The sequence below is a fragment of the Arachis hypogaea genome, chromosome 16 (genome assembly GCF_003086295.3).
Source record: "Arachis hypogaea cultivar Tifrunner chromosome 16, arahy.Tifrunner.gnm2.J5K5, whole genome shotgun sequence".
Lineage (NCBI taxonomy): Eukaryota > Viridiplantae > Streptophyta > Magnoliopsida > Fabales > Fabaceae > Arachis > Arachis hypogaea.
The window spans coordinates 102,327,348-102,344,840 of record NC_092051.1 but is presented as its reverse complement, the minus strand read 5'-3'; the positions used below and the strand labels follow the sequence as shown (position 1 = coordinate 102,344,840).

Below are 17,493 nucleotides of genomic sequence, written 5' to 3'. Positions count from 1 at the left end.
TGCTATCAGAGTAGCGCAGCCGGAAGCGTGATTTCTGATAGTGAGGGTGTTACAGACGTCACCAGAGTCAGCCGCTGGAGCCTCTGCCAGCTTGCCCTGAGCTGCTGCGTTGTTGCAAAAGTTGTATGGAGCTGTGGTTGCGACTACCGCTGTTGCGGGCCGAAAAAATAAAGGTCTTGGCACGTCTTGTGGCTTACGGGATTTGACTATTCGAGGTAGGGTTTTTTTCTTAAAATTGTTTTGTTACCAAGAATTGTTACACGTCGATATTGATATGAAAAATATATTTTTCTGATTATGTGAGTCTTATGAATTGAATTGAGTTTTTTTTGGACGAATGTAATTATTTGCCTGATTGATTTATTGACTCGTTGAGAAGGCTGGGTATTTTGGTTTGTTTTTTTTTTTAATCAAAATAAGCTCAACACACTAATATGGAGCAACGAAACAAACAACAAGTACTTAAAAAATACATAAATTTTGTAACTTCCAGCAATGCCATCAACCACCTAAAGGATCACTCCTAGTCCATTCGTTGTAGCTCAGAATCGTCTTCCTTATTACGAACTCCACACCTGTTTCCTTATTATTAAAAATCCTAACATTGCGTTCCACCCAAATGTTCCAAATAACTGCAAAGAACCCCGGCAACCATTTCTTCTGATCTTGTTTCCGCTTATGCCTACCGGTCCACCGCTCAAATAGTTCCCTTATGGTTCTAGGAATAGGCCACACCTCCCCAAAAGACCTCAACCAACTATCCCACACCTTCCATGTTAGCTCACCTAGGAGAAATAAATGCTCCACCAACTCTATCTCCTTTTTGCAAAGTACACAGAGATTATCACTGGGCCTTATAACGCCTAGTCTACTCAATCTCTCCTTGGTATTCACTCTGCCAATAAGTACAAACCACCCAAAAAGCTCAATCCTCGGCGGTACCACTCCTCTCCAAACAGAACTTGTGAAACTGTAGCTCGTTATCTCATCTGACAGAGTCTCCGATTGTAGGACCTGCACAACAGACTTGGTAGAAAATACCCCTTTACTATTAAACTTCCAAACCATATTATCATCTTTTCCATCTGACAATTTCACCTGTCTTAGCCGCTCATGAAGTTGGTGGACAAGTTCCAGCTCCCATTGGAATAACTCTCTCCGCCACTGGAAGTTCCATATCTACTAAAGCCCATCCCAAAATCCACAATCCCCTACCATCGAACCTTGCTGATTCGACATAGAGTACAGTCTTGGAAATGCCACCTTCAATGGGCCATCTTGCAACCAGTTATCTTCCCAAAACAGGGTACTCCTCACATTCCCTACCTCCATCGCCATGCCAGTAAGCATTTTGTCTTTTATCCTCTGCCCTCTAATGTTTAACTGACATGTCTTTCCAGGGTCCTCTTTTAACCGGTAACTCCTGATTTACTAGCATTACAACAGGGTTCAGGTTGTTGCACGAGCATACTATCTTCTTCCACAAGGGGCACTCCTCTTTAGAAAATCGCCACCACCACTTGAATAAGAGCGCTGTGTTCCGGATCACCACATCCCCCACCCCCAAACCCCAGCCTTTTTCGGTGCCTGAACCAACTCCCACTTAACTAACAGAATACCATCATTACCATCTCCCTTACACCACATAAATCACCTTTGCATGGCAATCAGCTTATCCCTAACTGCTTTTGGCATCTTGTACAGACTGAGGTAGTAAATAGGAAGGCTATTCAGCACTGATTTGATAAGAACAAGCTTGCCCGCTTTGGTTAGAACCTTTGCTTTCCAGAGACTGAGATTCTCTTCCACCTTGTCAATTATCGGTTTCTAAGTCTTCACCAACCGAGGATTTGCACCCAAAGAGATCCCGAGATACCTCACGGGTAAAACCGCTTGCTTGCATCCCAGCTCACCACAGGCATGATCTATCCATTCCTGCTCACAATTCACCGATATCAAACTTGACTTCTCAAAGTTAATGCTCAGCCCCGACATCAACTCAAAACACCTCAACAGTCTTCTATAATTGACTATTGTCCCTGTCACCGGGTGGCAGAACAATATCGTATCATCCGCAAATTGTAAGTGCGACAATTCGATATGCTCTCCTCCGACCAATAGCGGTTCAATGCGCCCGTTCCTGACAGCTTCTCCCACCATCCAATTCAACACGTCGACAACCAACACAAACAAAAATGGAGAAAGGGGATCCCCTTGTCTGAGACCTCTTTCCATGTTGAACGGCTTGGATGGTGACCCATTTACCAGAACAGACATAGTAGCCGTGCTGACACACTCCTTCACCCAATTCCTCCAGCGCTGTCTAAATCCCATTTTCTGTAACACTATATCCACGAAGCTCTATCTGACTCTATCATACGCTTTATGAAAATCCAGCTTAATGATTGCCGCTTTCCTCCTCCGTGTCTTGAGCCAATGAACTGTCTCATAGGCTATGAGAGTACCATCATGAATTTTTCTACCTTTCACAAATGCAGTCTGAGTCTCACCCACCAATCCCAGCATAACCGACTTCATTCTTCTCACCAGCACCTTTGAAATCACCTTGTACACACATCCCACCAAGCTAATTGGCCGAAAATCCTTAATCTCCTTAGCACCCAGGAATTTTAGGGCCAGTGTCACCCATGTTATATTCACATCTGCTGGTAACTTTACCCTTTGAAAGAAATTCATTACTGACGCCGTGAACTCCTGACCAATCTCGTCCCAGCATTTCTTAATAAAATTCATATTGTATCCATCACTGCCTGGGGTCTTAGACGATTCACAATCCCATACTGCCTCCCTAATTTCCTCTACTGATGGGAAAACCTCCAATGCTTCTGCCTCAGCTCTATCAATTTGCTTCAGCAACCCATCCCGAACACCTATACTTGGTGCATATTCCTGACGATACACTCCTTGTAGAATCTCCTAATTGCATGCGTTATCCTTGCCTGATTCCTTACGAGCCGTCCATGGATCATCAGAGCATCAATCCTGTTATTCCTCCTTCTAGCCGATGCAATAGAATGAAAGTACCGGGTATTTCTGTCCATGTCCCTCGCATGTTTAGACCGAGACATCTGCTTCCAATGAATTTCCTTCCTAATGTACCACCTTTCACAAAATCTCACCAATGCTTTCCTTCTAGCCTCCGTTGTACCATCATAGATCCCTTCACTAACCTGCTCGTCCAGCTTCCTGATCTCATCCTCAAACTTTTGCAGTCTGTTGTCCATATCACTAAAGTTATCCTTGTGCCATTGCCTCAATGGTATCGTCAAGGCCCTCAGTTTACCAAGGAACGGACCTCCTCCCAAGGCCCGCCATTCATTTTTTACCGTCCTTAGAAAACCCTCATAGGTAAACCAGGAATCCAGACTCCTGAACGGTCTAGGCCCCCCTCTCACTTTTGTATCCTCCACAATCAACGGGCAATGATCTGACAATCCCCTTGGACCACCGTTCAGCCTAATGTCAGGAAACTCCTCTATCCATTCAACACTAACCAGCACCCTGTCAATTCTGCTACAAGATTGACCCCTGAACCAAGTGAACTTCCTATCCGTAAGGGGGAGATCCACCAACTGCATATCTTGCACCCAACTCTTAAACTCTTTCGCTGAAACCGGCAAACTCTGTAGCCCTTTTCGATCGTCAACTTGCAAAATCTCATTGAAGTCCCCCAACAAACAGAAAGGAACCTGGCACAAGCCTGCAATATAACTCAACTCCTCCCACACCACCCATTTTGCCTCCCTCCCATGTGCCCCGTATACCAAACAGTAAGCACACTGAAAGTTATTCTGTGTTATCACTCCTTCAAGACACAACCACCTCTCCCCTTTATAACAATTCCTTTTCTGAAACATGTTATCATCCCACATCAACAGAAGTCCCCCGGCAGCCCCAACAGATTCCATAAACTCCCAACCAACAGTATTATTTCCCCAAATCCTGCTAACATCATATCTTGAAATACCCTCCCTTTTTGTTTCTAACAAATCTAACATGTTTAAATTATACTTTTTCTTCAACGTTCTGACCATGCTCAACTTACCATCCCCCCTTAAACCCCTAATATTCCAACAGCTCATAATCATTTAACCAAATTATTGCTCACCTTATGTTTGTTCTTTGGACGACTCCTTCTTGCCTTTTCTTTTTGTTTCGCCAACTTCCGCTTTTTCGCTATTTCTTCATTCTGAATTTGCAATATACTCATGATATCCACGTCCTCATCATACAGCACAGCGCCAGATTCTACTGCCAGCACCCATGTAACCTCATTTTCCTTGGTCTGTGCTTCCATAGACATTCTATCATCCTCTCCCTCTGTGATTCACCCTCTGCCAGTTTCAGATCCAGCCCCTTCCTCACCGTGTTCATCATTCTCACCCAATCCTTGTTCGTCCCTCTCTTCTCCTTGATCATACTCAATGTTTTCAACATTTTCCTTGGTCATGAGCGGCAGTGCATCCTCTTCCACCCTATTGCCATCGAGCTTCCCCTCCCTGTCCGGCCGAACCTGCATCATGCCCTCAGGAAAGACACTAGTCTCCACCCTCCCCGCCGCCCCTCCTCCTACATCCACACCCACTTCCAGTCGCGCTTCCTGTGCACATCTTTGCGAAGCAGTCGCGTCTTCCTCCACAACAGCCGGTGACCGTCCCTGCTCCAACATCCTGGCCCGTCCGGCGTCCCCCTCCACTCTATGAATTGCTGTCCCCGCATCTCGCCCATCGCAGCCAGGCGCATCCGCAAAACCCTGCGCTACCCTCCTACCCTCTACACTCACAGCCTTCTCTTGTTCACATCCTAGCAACCCAATCGCGCCTTTCTCAGGGGTAGCCGGCCACCGTCCCTGCATAATTTACCGGTCCCGTCCGGCGTTCCCCTCCACACACACAAGATTGGTCTCAGCTTTTCGCCCTAGTCGCCTATACTCAGCCGCAGAAACTCGCTCAACCCTACCCTCTGTCCGTGCCACTTCCAAACGGGTTATGGCAACCCGGTCTGCCGCTTCCCAGCCCAAAATAGGCCCACCCGGTTTCCCCTACTCTACCTGCAACCCCTCACACTCCCGTGCCTCACTGCCTTGCTTAGTTAATATTGGGCCTATGGTTTCGTGGCCCAACCCACAACCATTTATGTAACGTCCAGCTTTAGCCCTGAATGGCTTATCCATCTGTACTAGTCCAGCACATGGACCGTTAGAACCACTAACCCTTTCTTCCCCAAAACAAAACCCCTGTGTAACCGTTCTGTCAGAATCCCCTTCCTCACTCCCACCAAATCTCTGCATAACCCCCTCCCCATTATTTTGGGTACTACTCTCCGAATCTGTTGCTTCTCCAAGCTTTTTAAAATTCAAAAATTTAACGTTCATATCATTCAAAAGTACATCTGAATTTACTATCCTGCCCTTCTCTTGGTCCCCCCTATTTATTGTCGGTGATCAGGTCTGCCGCCGGATCCCGCAGCACCTCCGCCTTCCTTAAGCTATGTTCACCATCCCCGTCAACAGCTCTCCCTTCGTAGACTTGCTTCTCCTCCACGGAATTCCCAGGCCCACCATCCTCCCACCCCATCTCTTTCACAAATATTGTAACCTCCTTCTCCCCAATAGCAAGCCGTACCCATTCTCTAATTTTATCAAACACGCACGTATCTACTTGAAACCTTCCTACCCGAAATGAAGCCCCTGCTCCTGTTGGAATACACAGTGGAGAACGTCTCCCCATAGGCCTCCTAACGCTTTGAATGTGTCTGACGACCATACATGAAGCGGCATTCCATAGCACTCCAACCATACTCTGCGAGATCCGCTGCGTTCTGTTTCCTCCCATGATCGGATTTGATGAAAAACTTATAGTAGAGAGTCCAGTTTAAACATGTACGCCTCAGCAGAATGCTCCACCGTATCAAACATCAATAGTACTTTAGTCTCCCCGATCTCCCGAACATCTTCCACATGAGACACATTTGTGTGAATGACCCTCTTCAAGGATCGGATGTCCATAGGTTTCAGTGTGTACCCTACTAAGCTCCTGGCCAACCATTCCATATTTGCTGCTACGACAGGTAATTCAATCCTTTTCGTACACCCATTGCCCTGCTGAACATGAACTTTGTCCCCTGCCAGCACTTCTCCTTCCACAGGATTCTGAACTACTTCATTCCGCACAATAATTCTCTCTGGCCTCGCTTCCATCTGTCTTTTTGTACCCACCAGCCCCCTTCGGTCCTCCTCCTGCACATTCCTCCGAAACTTAGCCTCCCCCACAGCAACAGTTTTACCATGTAACCTGTATTGGTTCATTTCAGCAATAGCTTTGAGGGCACCACCTTTCGTCGTAAATCGAACGAATGCGAATATGTACACCTTTTCACTTTTCTTTTTTCTACAGAGATAGATATCGTTGATTCTCCCAGTCCAGCAAAACATCTGATACAATTCCCTCCTAGAGATATCCTCCGGTAGATTATCCACAAAGACAGTGAAAGAATCCCTCTCTAAGCGATGATATTCTTCCTTAGTCCAAATCCGCGGATCCTTCTGTCGTGAATAGAAGTCCCTGCTCCCACCTCCCCCGATGTACCCCCCCGGCTCAGCCTCTCGGTCGCCCATCATACTCTCACGACTTCACAATGTTTCCATTAAGATGATACAAGCATATTCATAATTCATGCTCTTTAATTTCTCTGGTGTTTTGGTTGCCTGGTTTCATCATAGATGTTTTGAACGGTTAATTAACAAAGTTTAATTTGTGCTGTACCTCTAGATTATGTAGCTGGGTACATAGCTTGAATTTTTTGGTGCTGAAAAAGAAAATTAAAAGGCTAAGAGGAAATATAGCTAGCTAGGTTGTTCTCATTAATATATGACTATTATTGTTGCTATATATTATTCTGGTTTGTTGATTGGTTTTGTTGAATTGGTTTTCTTGATTTATTGAAAATGATTGATTGTCGTAATTTTTAGTGATGTTGATTTCTTTGTTTTAGGCGCTGGATTGCAATTGGTTTGGCAATGTATATTTTGTAAGTTATTTGGAAATTATTATTATTGGAAATTCTGATTGACTTGTGTCAATTTTTAAATTGAATTATGATGATATGATTATCGAGTTTTTGAGCTTGTTTTGGTAAATTGAGAAAAGGGTGGAGAAATGTTGGTTTTGTTTTGAGAGGTTGATTGATGTTGTGAGAACAGCGGCGCTGTCCCGCTCACGGATAGGCAAATTGAGATTGAGGATTCTCTTTCTTGCTGCGGTAAACAAGTTGAGGTTGATGATTCCCTCTTTTGTTACGGTGGACAAGTGGGGTTGAGGATTCTATCTCTTGTTGCACCGAAGAATTGGATAGAAGGTTGAGGATTCCCTTCGATTCAATTTTTGGATGTGGTATGAACGAGTTAGGTTGAGGATTCCCTATCATTGCATCATAGTCTCTCTCTGATTGGAAGTGATGCAGAATTGAGATGTCCACAAACTAACTGACAAGTGCACCGGGTCATACCAAGTAATCCCTCAAGTGAGTGAGGGTCGATCCCACAAGGATTGATGAACCAAGCAACAATGATTGATTGATTCACTTAGTCAGACAAATAGAACAGTTAAGGTTTTAGAGTTGTTTACTTTCCGGATTTCTACTTCTTGTAAGAACCGAGATTATTCACGTAAAACCGTTTTAATAAAATAATTTTAGTGCCCGAAATAGATTCAAAATTTAGAAATTTTAATTTAAAAATATAAAGGTAAAATTTAGTTTCAATGAATTTTTCTGAGTCAGAAAAATGTATTTTCTGCGAAAGACTGAGAACCGGTAGCCGAACCGGTCAAACTAGTTTAAGCCTGTCCGGTACTGTGTTTTGAGAAAAATAAGATTATGAAAATTGATTTATTGTTTTAAAAGGAGAAAAATAATTTAGGTTTGAAAACCGGGCACTAGTCTTAAAGGTTTTTAGCCCAAAGTAGGCCAAACGAGCTAAAAATGCTAACGGGTTGGACCGAATCCAAACCGGATCCAAACCGGACCCAAGGTCCAACATATATAAGCTCATTAATGAGAATTTCAGCCCATTTGATGCAAAAAGAGAGAGAGGGGTGCAGTTTAGAAGAAGAGAGGAGAAGAAGCCATTGTTACTATTCACCTCCTCCTTCAAAGCTCCATAACTTTGATCCGAAGCTCCGATTGACGAGCCGTTTGCGGCCACGCGAAGCTCTCGACTAGCTCTTCCTTTCTATCTAAAGAATCTGGTAAGATTTCTCTCTTCATGCACCAGTTTCCTGGCCTAGCTTTCTGTGCATTTTTGGGTTTGGGTTTTGAGCAAGTTTTATGGTTTTGGTTGTTTAGGTGATTTCTAGTAGCGGGCAATTGTTGGAAATTGCCCCAATCCTCTTTGGACAAGGTAAGTTGCTCATAAACCCTTGTAGTGTTGTATGTTATGGTTTCTAAGTTTTGATTTTGGTGATATATATAATGTTAGTTGAGCTTTGCTGGCTTGTTAGTGAGTCTTGGAAGCTTGTTTGGACTCAAAGTGGTGGTTTGAGCATATTAGGAATCAGCCAAGGTATGGTTTCGGTTTTCTTTGTGTAATATGTAATGTTTCTGGACACTTAGGCCAGTTGACCCTAAGATAGGATTGAATGATATTGGTGTATGAATAATTATATGTGAATTGATGTAATTGTTGGTTATATTGGATTATTGGGGTTGATGATGATTATTGGGGATTGTGGGTGTTAATGAGTATTGATGATTAGTGTTGTTGATAAGGGTTGTTGATATGGTTGATGAGTAATGATGAATAATTGATTCTTGTGGGTGATGGTGATTGTTGAGAAGTATTGGTGTTAATGATGTATTATGATATTGATTGATGTGGGTGAGTGTGCATGTTGATATTGGCAAAATAAATGTCGATTTTGATGACTATTGTTTGAAGATGTGAGTTTTATGAGATTAATATGAGGAATTGTAGTGGTTGATGTTGTTGTTGATAAATGATGTGGAGGATTGATTTTAGTCTTATATAGTTGATGTTTGAGGTTGAGAATAATGTAATGTGAAGGAAAATTTGATATAAATGGTGGAATGAAATACAAAGGGTGAGTTATGATGTAATTTGGAGTTTGTTATGGCTTTGGTTTGATTTTGGTTGAGGATTGTGACTTTTGGTAAAAATGGATTTTTGGTAAACTTTGACGGATCATAACTTGAACCTCGATTTTCAAAATTTATTGAAATTTAATTTAAATTAAAGTTCATTGAAAACTCTTCAAATTGATATAAAGTTTGTAAAATTTGGATTTTTGAAGAGGGAGTTATGATCATTCAAAGTTTGGTGTCAAAATCTGAAATTCTGCAAAGTTGCAGAATTTTGTGATTTCTGGTATGTGCGCACGCACACCTCTACGAAATTTTACATCTGTGCACACACACAGACCTGTGTGTACGCACATGCAGAGGCAGGCACTCTGTTTGCAGCGCTAGCACAGCTTGTGCGCGCACATACCAAGAAAGAATTGTGACCTGTGCGTACGCACAGCCCTGTGTGCACGCACAAGTTGGGAAGGGCAGTCTGTTGAGGGTGCTAGCACAGCTTGTGCGAGTGAACAGACTTGTGAATTTTTGTACCTGTGCGTATGCACACGTTTTAAAAATCTACTGGGCGTGCGCACGCACACCCCTGTGCATACGCACACGCCCTGTTTCTCAAACTTAAACTTTGTTTTCAACTATTTCACCTTTCTAACAAGCTTGTAAGCTTCTGTAACACTATTTTAAGACTCTTGGGCTTAATTTTGGGTATCAAACATGGGAAAGGTCTTAGGAGGTTTTGAGTTGGTTGTATTTTGAAAAGTTAGAGAACGGAGGCTTATGTTTCTGGTGTAATGAGTATGTGTTTGGTGGATTGCGAAGGAAGAATGGTATATGAATTGAGGAATTGACGAACTAGTGAGTTCGAAATGGAAAGTTATGAATTGATGATGGTTGTGACGAGTATGAGTGGAAGTGTGCTATGAGCAGGGACCTCTAAGATTGAATATGTGATTATGATATGCATTGTTCTCCGTCGTAGGGGCTGTGGCAGTCTCCCGCCTACGTTCGAATGTTAGAGTTGAAGCTGGACTTCTCACTCATATTTCTCGCAACCAGCGGAAGGTGGTAGGGCACACTCTCTCGAAATGTTTTCCTCTGAAAGGAGAAGATGGTAGGGCACTTATCCCTCGGAATTTTCCTCCTTAGAATGCAATTTCTCTCTGATTGCAAGGTGGTAGGGCACTAGCCCACAGAATCATGTGGCAACCAGAGGAAGGTGGTAGGGCACGCTTCCTCGGAATGTTTTCCTCTGAAAAGAGAAGGTGGTAGGGCACTTATCCCTCGGAATTATTCCTCCTTATGCGCAATAGAAAGACTAATCCGGGAGTTGTCGACCGGATTTTCTGTCGGGTTTGGCATTATAACCGACATGTGATATCACAGCCAATAGGACAGACATTCATCATATGCATCTTCTATATGCTTGTTTGCTTTGTTTACTTGAGCTTGCCTAATTGTATAACATGCCTACTTGCTTCTTGAATTACTTGTTGTAAATGAATACTATCTGTGTTTTACTTGCTTGCATTTATCTTGTGTTTGTCTGGTGCTGAGGAGGTTAGGTAGGTGGTGGCGATGGGATCGCACGGAGGTTAGGTTGGCGAAGGCTGTGGGATACAGCAGTGTGGTTAGTATTAGTTAGAATTCTTTAAGTTTAGAAAACCCTTTTTATTGTTTAAGGTTTACGTTAATTATATTTGTTCTAAGCTTGAATATCGGTTCGATGTGAAGTTCTAGGATTGCCTTCGGCGTCCCAGAGCCTTACATCTTACATTATTGGGCACTGTTACCATATTGAGAACCTTCGGTTCTCATACCATATGTTGTTGTTATTTTTCATATGCAGGTCGTAAATTCACCTTGGTGAAATTACGGATATGGTGACAGAGTGGAGTATGGTTCCCTCCATATTTATTTCTGCTTTGATTTTGTTGTAGTATTCTCTCACCTCTTGTATATTTATCTTTATGGCCTTAGAGGCTTACTTGAGAGATAAGTTGTATAAACTGTTTTACTCCAAAACTTTGTATTTTTCTATTTGAAACTAGTCGTCTTAAACTCCGCAAGCTGCGGCTAGTTCCCTATGATTATTATACTTTTATATCTATATATGTTCCATTCTTTTACATCTATACCTTGTGTCTTGTGCGTTAGCTTCGTGTGTTTCGCGCATTTGTAACTCTATTTTTGAGCTTAATCCTTCATCGGGCTTCTAGAATATATTATTCCCTTCTATATATAAATATGTATAAGTCTTAGAATTGTCGTAACCTCTGATTAACCTTTGCTTTACTGCTAGAGGTAAGGCTTAAGGTAATTGGAGTGTTACACTTCTTACTAACTATTTTAATCATGAAAGATTCAATTTATGGCAAACTATAATTGACTAAACCCTAATTCCTTAGTAATTTAGTCTCCTCTAACCTAGTTAACCGCCAATTCGTTGGTCACTTAATTTCGATTAGAGGTTCAAGTCCAACTCTAGTTTATTAGCTACAAAAACCCGAATTACTCAAATATAAGAGGATTATATGTCACGTATCCTGTTAAGTCCAAGCAATTAGTGTTCAGGAGGAATTACTTTCAAGCTTTTGTGCAAGTAAATTACTTTTCCAAGATTTAACAAGAATTCAAGTAGAAAAAGGGTTATCTTCCAATATACCCTAATCCCTAAGATGAAGAACGAAAGCAAATCCTTGAAATTGAAACCAATACATTAATTAAAATAGAATGGCAATAGTATTAATCCATAGAATAAACAGAGCTCCTAACCTTAACAGAGAAGGATTAGTTACTCATGACTCAGAGAAAAACTAGGGTTTCAAAATCTGTGAAAACTAGAATGAGGTAGCTAGAGAGAAGGTAGCCCGAAGAGCTAAATATTTTCCCTTTTATATCTAACCTAATCTGATTTAAAAATAAAATAAAATAATAAATTCTAAACCTAAAAGATCGTGTTTGTAAATAAAAATAACTAAGGGATAATAAAACAAAATAAATTATTAACCAAATCTTCATCCAATGAGGCCTTCATTAATGTTTAATTCCGCGCTACTAGTGCTAAGCGTTTAGCACCGACAACTTCTGATTCTGGGCATGAATTACGATGTCTCCCGCGCTAAATGCCAGCAGCAGTATTTAGTACCAGTTCAGCAGAGAGCTTGCACACGGTACAAGGCATCTGGCGCCAAACGCCCAGTAGTGGCGTTTAGCGCCAGCTTGGCAACAATGCATTTCTTCCTTTTTCTTCTGCATGAACTCTGCCAAACTTGTCCGGATTTTTCCTAAAATGATTTAAACCACATAGCGCCTCAAAGTAGTATTCAAATAGGCTTCAAACACTAAAAACTCAACAAAACTCAATAAATTCATATCCAAAATAACAGAAAAAAATCATATCAATAAACTCAATAAACTCAACATTTGGGTTAGCTATCAGATGTGTCGAGTTTAGCATTATAACCGACACGTGAGCTCACAGCCAGTAGGACAGGCATGCATCATATGCATCTATGTGACATGATTTAGGTGTGCATATTGTATTTGGTTTGCCTATGTGAATATTTCTGATTAAGTGCTAATTGCTATACTTGCTGTAATTGTTCTTGATTATGTTTGAACTTCATTTACTTGTGATTGTGATTGGTTGGTTCATATTATGGTGGTTTAATTGTTGGTTTGATTATGCTTTGAGCTGGAGGCTGTGATTTGATTTATGTTGTGCCGGAGGCCGTGATTTGGTTATGTTTGGGCCGGAGGCCGTGATTGGATGAATCAGTGGTAAGTTTGATTAGAATGGTTCTTTGGTAAGCAGTAAAATGTTATGAAATATTATGATTGCTTGGAATTTTTATATGTAAAATATGGATTTGGATTTTCGATAATTAATTGTTCATTTTTGAAAAGATTCATAAGACGAGCGATAATCACTGCAGCTGAAAACAACTTTTTTTTTTATATATCCTCTTATGACAATTCTACAACTTCTCTGGTAAGACCGTGTGGTTATGTTCTCACCCCTCTACAGCCTTAACTTTTCAGAAAACGGATGAAGAAGCATATGAAGAGATTATTGCGCTTTTGGTTATGCGATATTGTTGCATTAGTTTAGTTATTTTTTTTCTCGCCATTATTATTATATTTTTGTAAAGAGGGATAGGAGTTGTGAATTGTAATGATATGTAATGTTGGTAAGTACGTGTATAATGAACTCTAGTTATTATTTGTATATACATATATGAGGTGATTGTGATTGGTTTTTATGTATGTATGTACGGTTTTATAAGAAAAAGTATTTTCGGTTTTTCAAAAGAAAAGTCAATACAGTTTCGAATTAAAAGCTCCTATTTTATTATTAAATATATGGTTCTTATTGTAATCTCCTCGCTTTCAGAGTGGCGCAACCAGAAGTGTGACATTCTTACAGTATAGGTGTTACAGTTACTTTGACTTGAGCATCAAGATTTTTTTACTCTCAAGCTGAGAGTGGAGAATGTAAGGCCTAGAATTTTTGGAAAAATCTTATTATGAGATAATTTCAATTTATTTATTCATTAGAGTCTTTGATTCCAGAAATTATTTTATTAAAGATAATTAAAACAAGTTTTGATAAATTAAATTTGAAAGAAATTAAGATTTTTATCTAACTTTATATTTATTGAGTATTTTCCTATTTACAATTTAAAGTTTTACAAATTTGAAAATAATGAGGTTTGGACTATTTAAAATTAGAATGATTATCTAATTTTATAATTATTGAATAACTTTCTTTCTTTAAATTATAAAGCTTAGTAGTTGTAAAATAATAACCATTTTAGATGATTTAATTTAAATAATTGATATTTTTGGAATTTAATACTTTAAGTTTTATGGATAAAGAAAATTAATTATATTATCTTCTATTTTAAATTAGAGCATTTGATTGAAAGTTAATTAGTAAAATGGATAAATAATAGTATTCTCAAAGTAATTTTAAGGGATTAAATTAGATTTTAAAGTAATACTCTACACCCTAATTTGATTAAAATTACCAAATTCCGATTAACCGAAAATTCCCAAATCAAACCTTAACCCTAACTAAACAAAACCCTAATTTTCATCTAACCCTAGCCCTCCTCTAAACCAACATCCGCTACCCCTTTCTTCCCAAAACTCAATACACACACAGAGTGGAGATGAAGAGAGAGAGAGAGAGAGAGGGAGAAGTAGCACCGGCAAGGCTTGATGCCGCTGTCGCCGCCACTATCATTGACTGAAGTTGTCCACATCGCCGTCGCCTTGAGTCAGCTATCGTCGAGACCATCACTGTCACTGAGAGGGATAGGCGCGATGGGAACCACGACGAAAAGGAGAGGAAGAATCTACCTCTGTCGCTGCTATGTGGAGCCGTAAGCCTCGTCGTCGCATCGTCACGAGTGGCATTGCCGTTGTTGTTGAGTTTAGCCACCGTCGTCGCGTGCTCCATCGCCGCTGCTGAAGATGCGTCGCTGAGCCTCTGTCGCCAGAAACTAGCGCTGCTGTCGTCGGGATCCACTGTTGGTAAGAGTATTCTTGCTTCTATTTTCCGTTCTTTTGAATTTCGGGAACATTATCGTAACTGCATGGTTGTTACAATCGCCGTCACCAGAGCTTCTAGTCGCCGCTGTCGCTTGGGGTAGTTGTCGGAGTTGCTACTGCTTCGTTTTATTGTCACAATAAGTGTATTTTAATTCCGAACCCTTGTAGCTAGTGTTCGATTTTAGATTGTTAAAGAAATTGAGGTACTTGATATCGTAGGATTGTGTACCACTATTGCATGCCGCGCTTGTGGTTGCTGGAGTTGCTGCTGCAGTATTCTTGGCTATCCCTCCTGGTAAGATCGAATCTGTTTTACCTCTTTTTGCCATAATAATTTATTCTAGTTTCGCTTAACCTCACTTTTTGACGTTAAATCTAAATTTACGTTAGATACGTTGTTGCTGTAATCATTGCGGTTGCTTGGAGATCATCGAGGTTGTTGCCGTTGTTGAAAATCAACGATAATAAAGGGTTTATTGCATTAAAATCGTTGCGAGCTTGATTTCTTGAGGTAAGAGATCATTTTAAAATTAAAATATTTTAGACTTAAATACATGATGAGTTTAGTAAATTAATGTAAATGAATGAATGCCTATGATGGAAGTAATTTTTCAGTTGTGATTAGTTGATTTTTGAGTTTTTGGTGAAAATGATTGAATATGTTGATTTTGATTTTTAGAGTAAAATTGTTAATGATTGGTTCTGAATGATGGACTTGGAAATGTTTATTTGAAATGCTGATTTTGTTGGGTTGAGGTTGAATAGAGGGACCCGTTGGGTGGTAAACTCAGGTTTTTAGGGGAGGTTTTGTCAAAATTTTTGTAAAAATTTAAAGAGTTTTGGAAGTTTGGTTGAAATGAAAGATGAGTTCTATGATATTAATTTGTGAAAATTATTTATGATTTAACTTATCTAATTTTAAATAATGACAAAAAGAGATTTATTTAATTAGTTGAAGTTTTAAAAAGACAAATTAATTTATCAAACCACGGGCTTGGATTTAGAAAGTGTGAGAGGAGAGAGTGCTAATAGAGTTAGGTAATGGAGTAGAAGAAAAAAGAGATACTTAGAGAAGGATATAGTAAGTTTTGATTTATAAGAATTTTGAGATAATGGTTGAGGACTTTGGGAGTATTATATTGAAATTGAGGATTTAGAGAAGTTTGACTTGGCAAATTAAAAAGTGATTAATTAGAGAAATGATTTAATAAGATTGAAGGGATTATACTGTGTTTGAGTTAGATTGTTGTTGGCTATGAATGATTATGTTCTATTTGAGTTAGTATACAACCTTGACCTCGAGTCTAGCGTGTTGTATTAGAGACCTCATACCCCAAGCCGTATGTAACGGTCCAAGCCTCACTCGGTGAATGATATAGGGTGTGGAACAGGATTTTGGCAGAGTTGTTGATGAGTATATTGAGTGTTGTGATTTAAGTTGAGATATGTAAATACTGAGATTATAATGAATATTGATGATTATGTTATCAAGGATCAGATTAGTGATGATTATGAATGTGGTGATGATTTCGGTTGATTATAGTTATGTGGGATGATGAGTGTGATTAATGATGATGGTTATGTTATTAATGACAAGATTAGTAATGATTATGATAATGAGAAATGATGATGATTGATTTTGATTGAGAATGATAAATATGATTATGATAATGCAGCGTTGATAATGCTGAATGAGATATGATTGATGGCGATGATGATATTGATGAATTATGATCTAAAGATCTAAATGGCAATATCTGACATACAAGTTTACCTGGGTAGATGCAGTGACTCGCCCCCACTTGCTCCAGGTTGAGACTAGATACTTGATAGATGGAATTTATCGTTGATCTAGATTTTCACATAATAGAATCTCTTCATTGCAGGTATAGTCTAGATCAATAATTAATTCCCAATCAAATTTAAATTCTCTAAAGATGTCACAATCAAAACACAATAACCGGGAGTTTGAAATCCCGAGTCGTCTTCCCTAGGAGTTGCAATTGAAGTGCTCAATTATTGGCTATGATTGTTTGCAAGAGAGGCAAGAAATGTAAATAGCGAGAAAGTAACTTAACATGTAAGAAATTAAATGAAAGCAATTAAATGATCATGCAAGGAATTAAAAGTCAAAGCAATTAAATTCAAAGCAATTAAATGCAAGGAAAGGAGAATTAAAATGCAAGAAACCTCTTGGCAAGTAATTGAGAGCTAACGTTACCTATCCTAGCCATTGACCACAAATACATGATGATTATGAAGAGTTAATCCTACTTAGTCAATCCTACATCGAGAATAAGTCAAATGGGCATAGTTGATTCCAATCCCTAAGTCATAGTCAACACTATTAATGGGTTACTTAGAGTCAAGGGAAACCAAATCAACTAACTACTCTAATGTATCAAACAAGAATGGACATCAATGACTCAAGGATCACCAAAGTCATCAATTCCAAGCCAAGAGTGGAGAAAAACTAAGTAAAAATTAAGCCAAGCATTTTATCAAACACTTGTTGTGCATGAAAATAAAATAACATTAAATTGCATTAAAAATAAAATCTAACTACCCAAGGCAAGAAAATGATTATAACAACTAAAGAAAGCAAGAATAACATGGAAACATAAATTTGCATTAATTAAAATTAAATTCAACAAAAGTGTCCATAAACATAAAAATGACAAAATAAAGGAAAAAACAAAAGAGATGAAGAAGATAAAGACAAGAAAGCATGAAAACATAAAGGAAACTACACTAGAACAAGAATTAAAAGACTGAAATTAAAGGAAATTAAACTAAACCTAACCTAATTCTAGAGAGAGGGGC

General features: G+C 39.6%; 1 protein-coding gene across 1 annotated transcript; it reads right to left on the bottom strand.

Moving 5' to 3' along the window:
• Positions 1 to 501: 501 nt before the first annotated feature.
• Positions 502 to 2,334, bottom strand: LOC112757297 (uncharacterized). The gene is made up of 3 exons (XM_025805892.1): positions 1,877 to 2,334; positions 1,216 to 1,423; positions 502 to 1,164 (listed from the first exon to the last, which is right to left on the bottom strand). Exons 1-3 carry the CDS (start codon positions 2,332 to 2,334, stop codon positions 502 to 504), a joined length of 1,329 nt encoding a protein of 442 aa, XP_025661677.1.
• Positions 2,335 to 17,493: the final 15,159 nt, after the last annotated feature.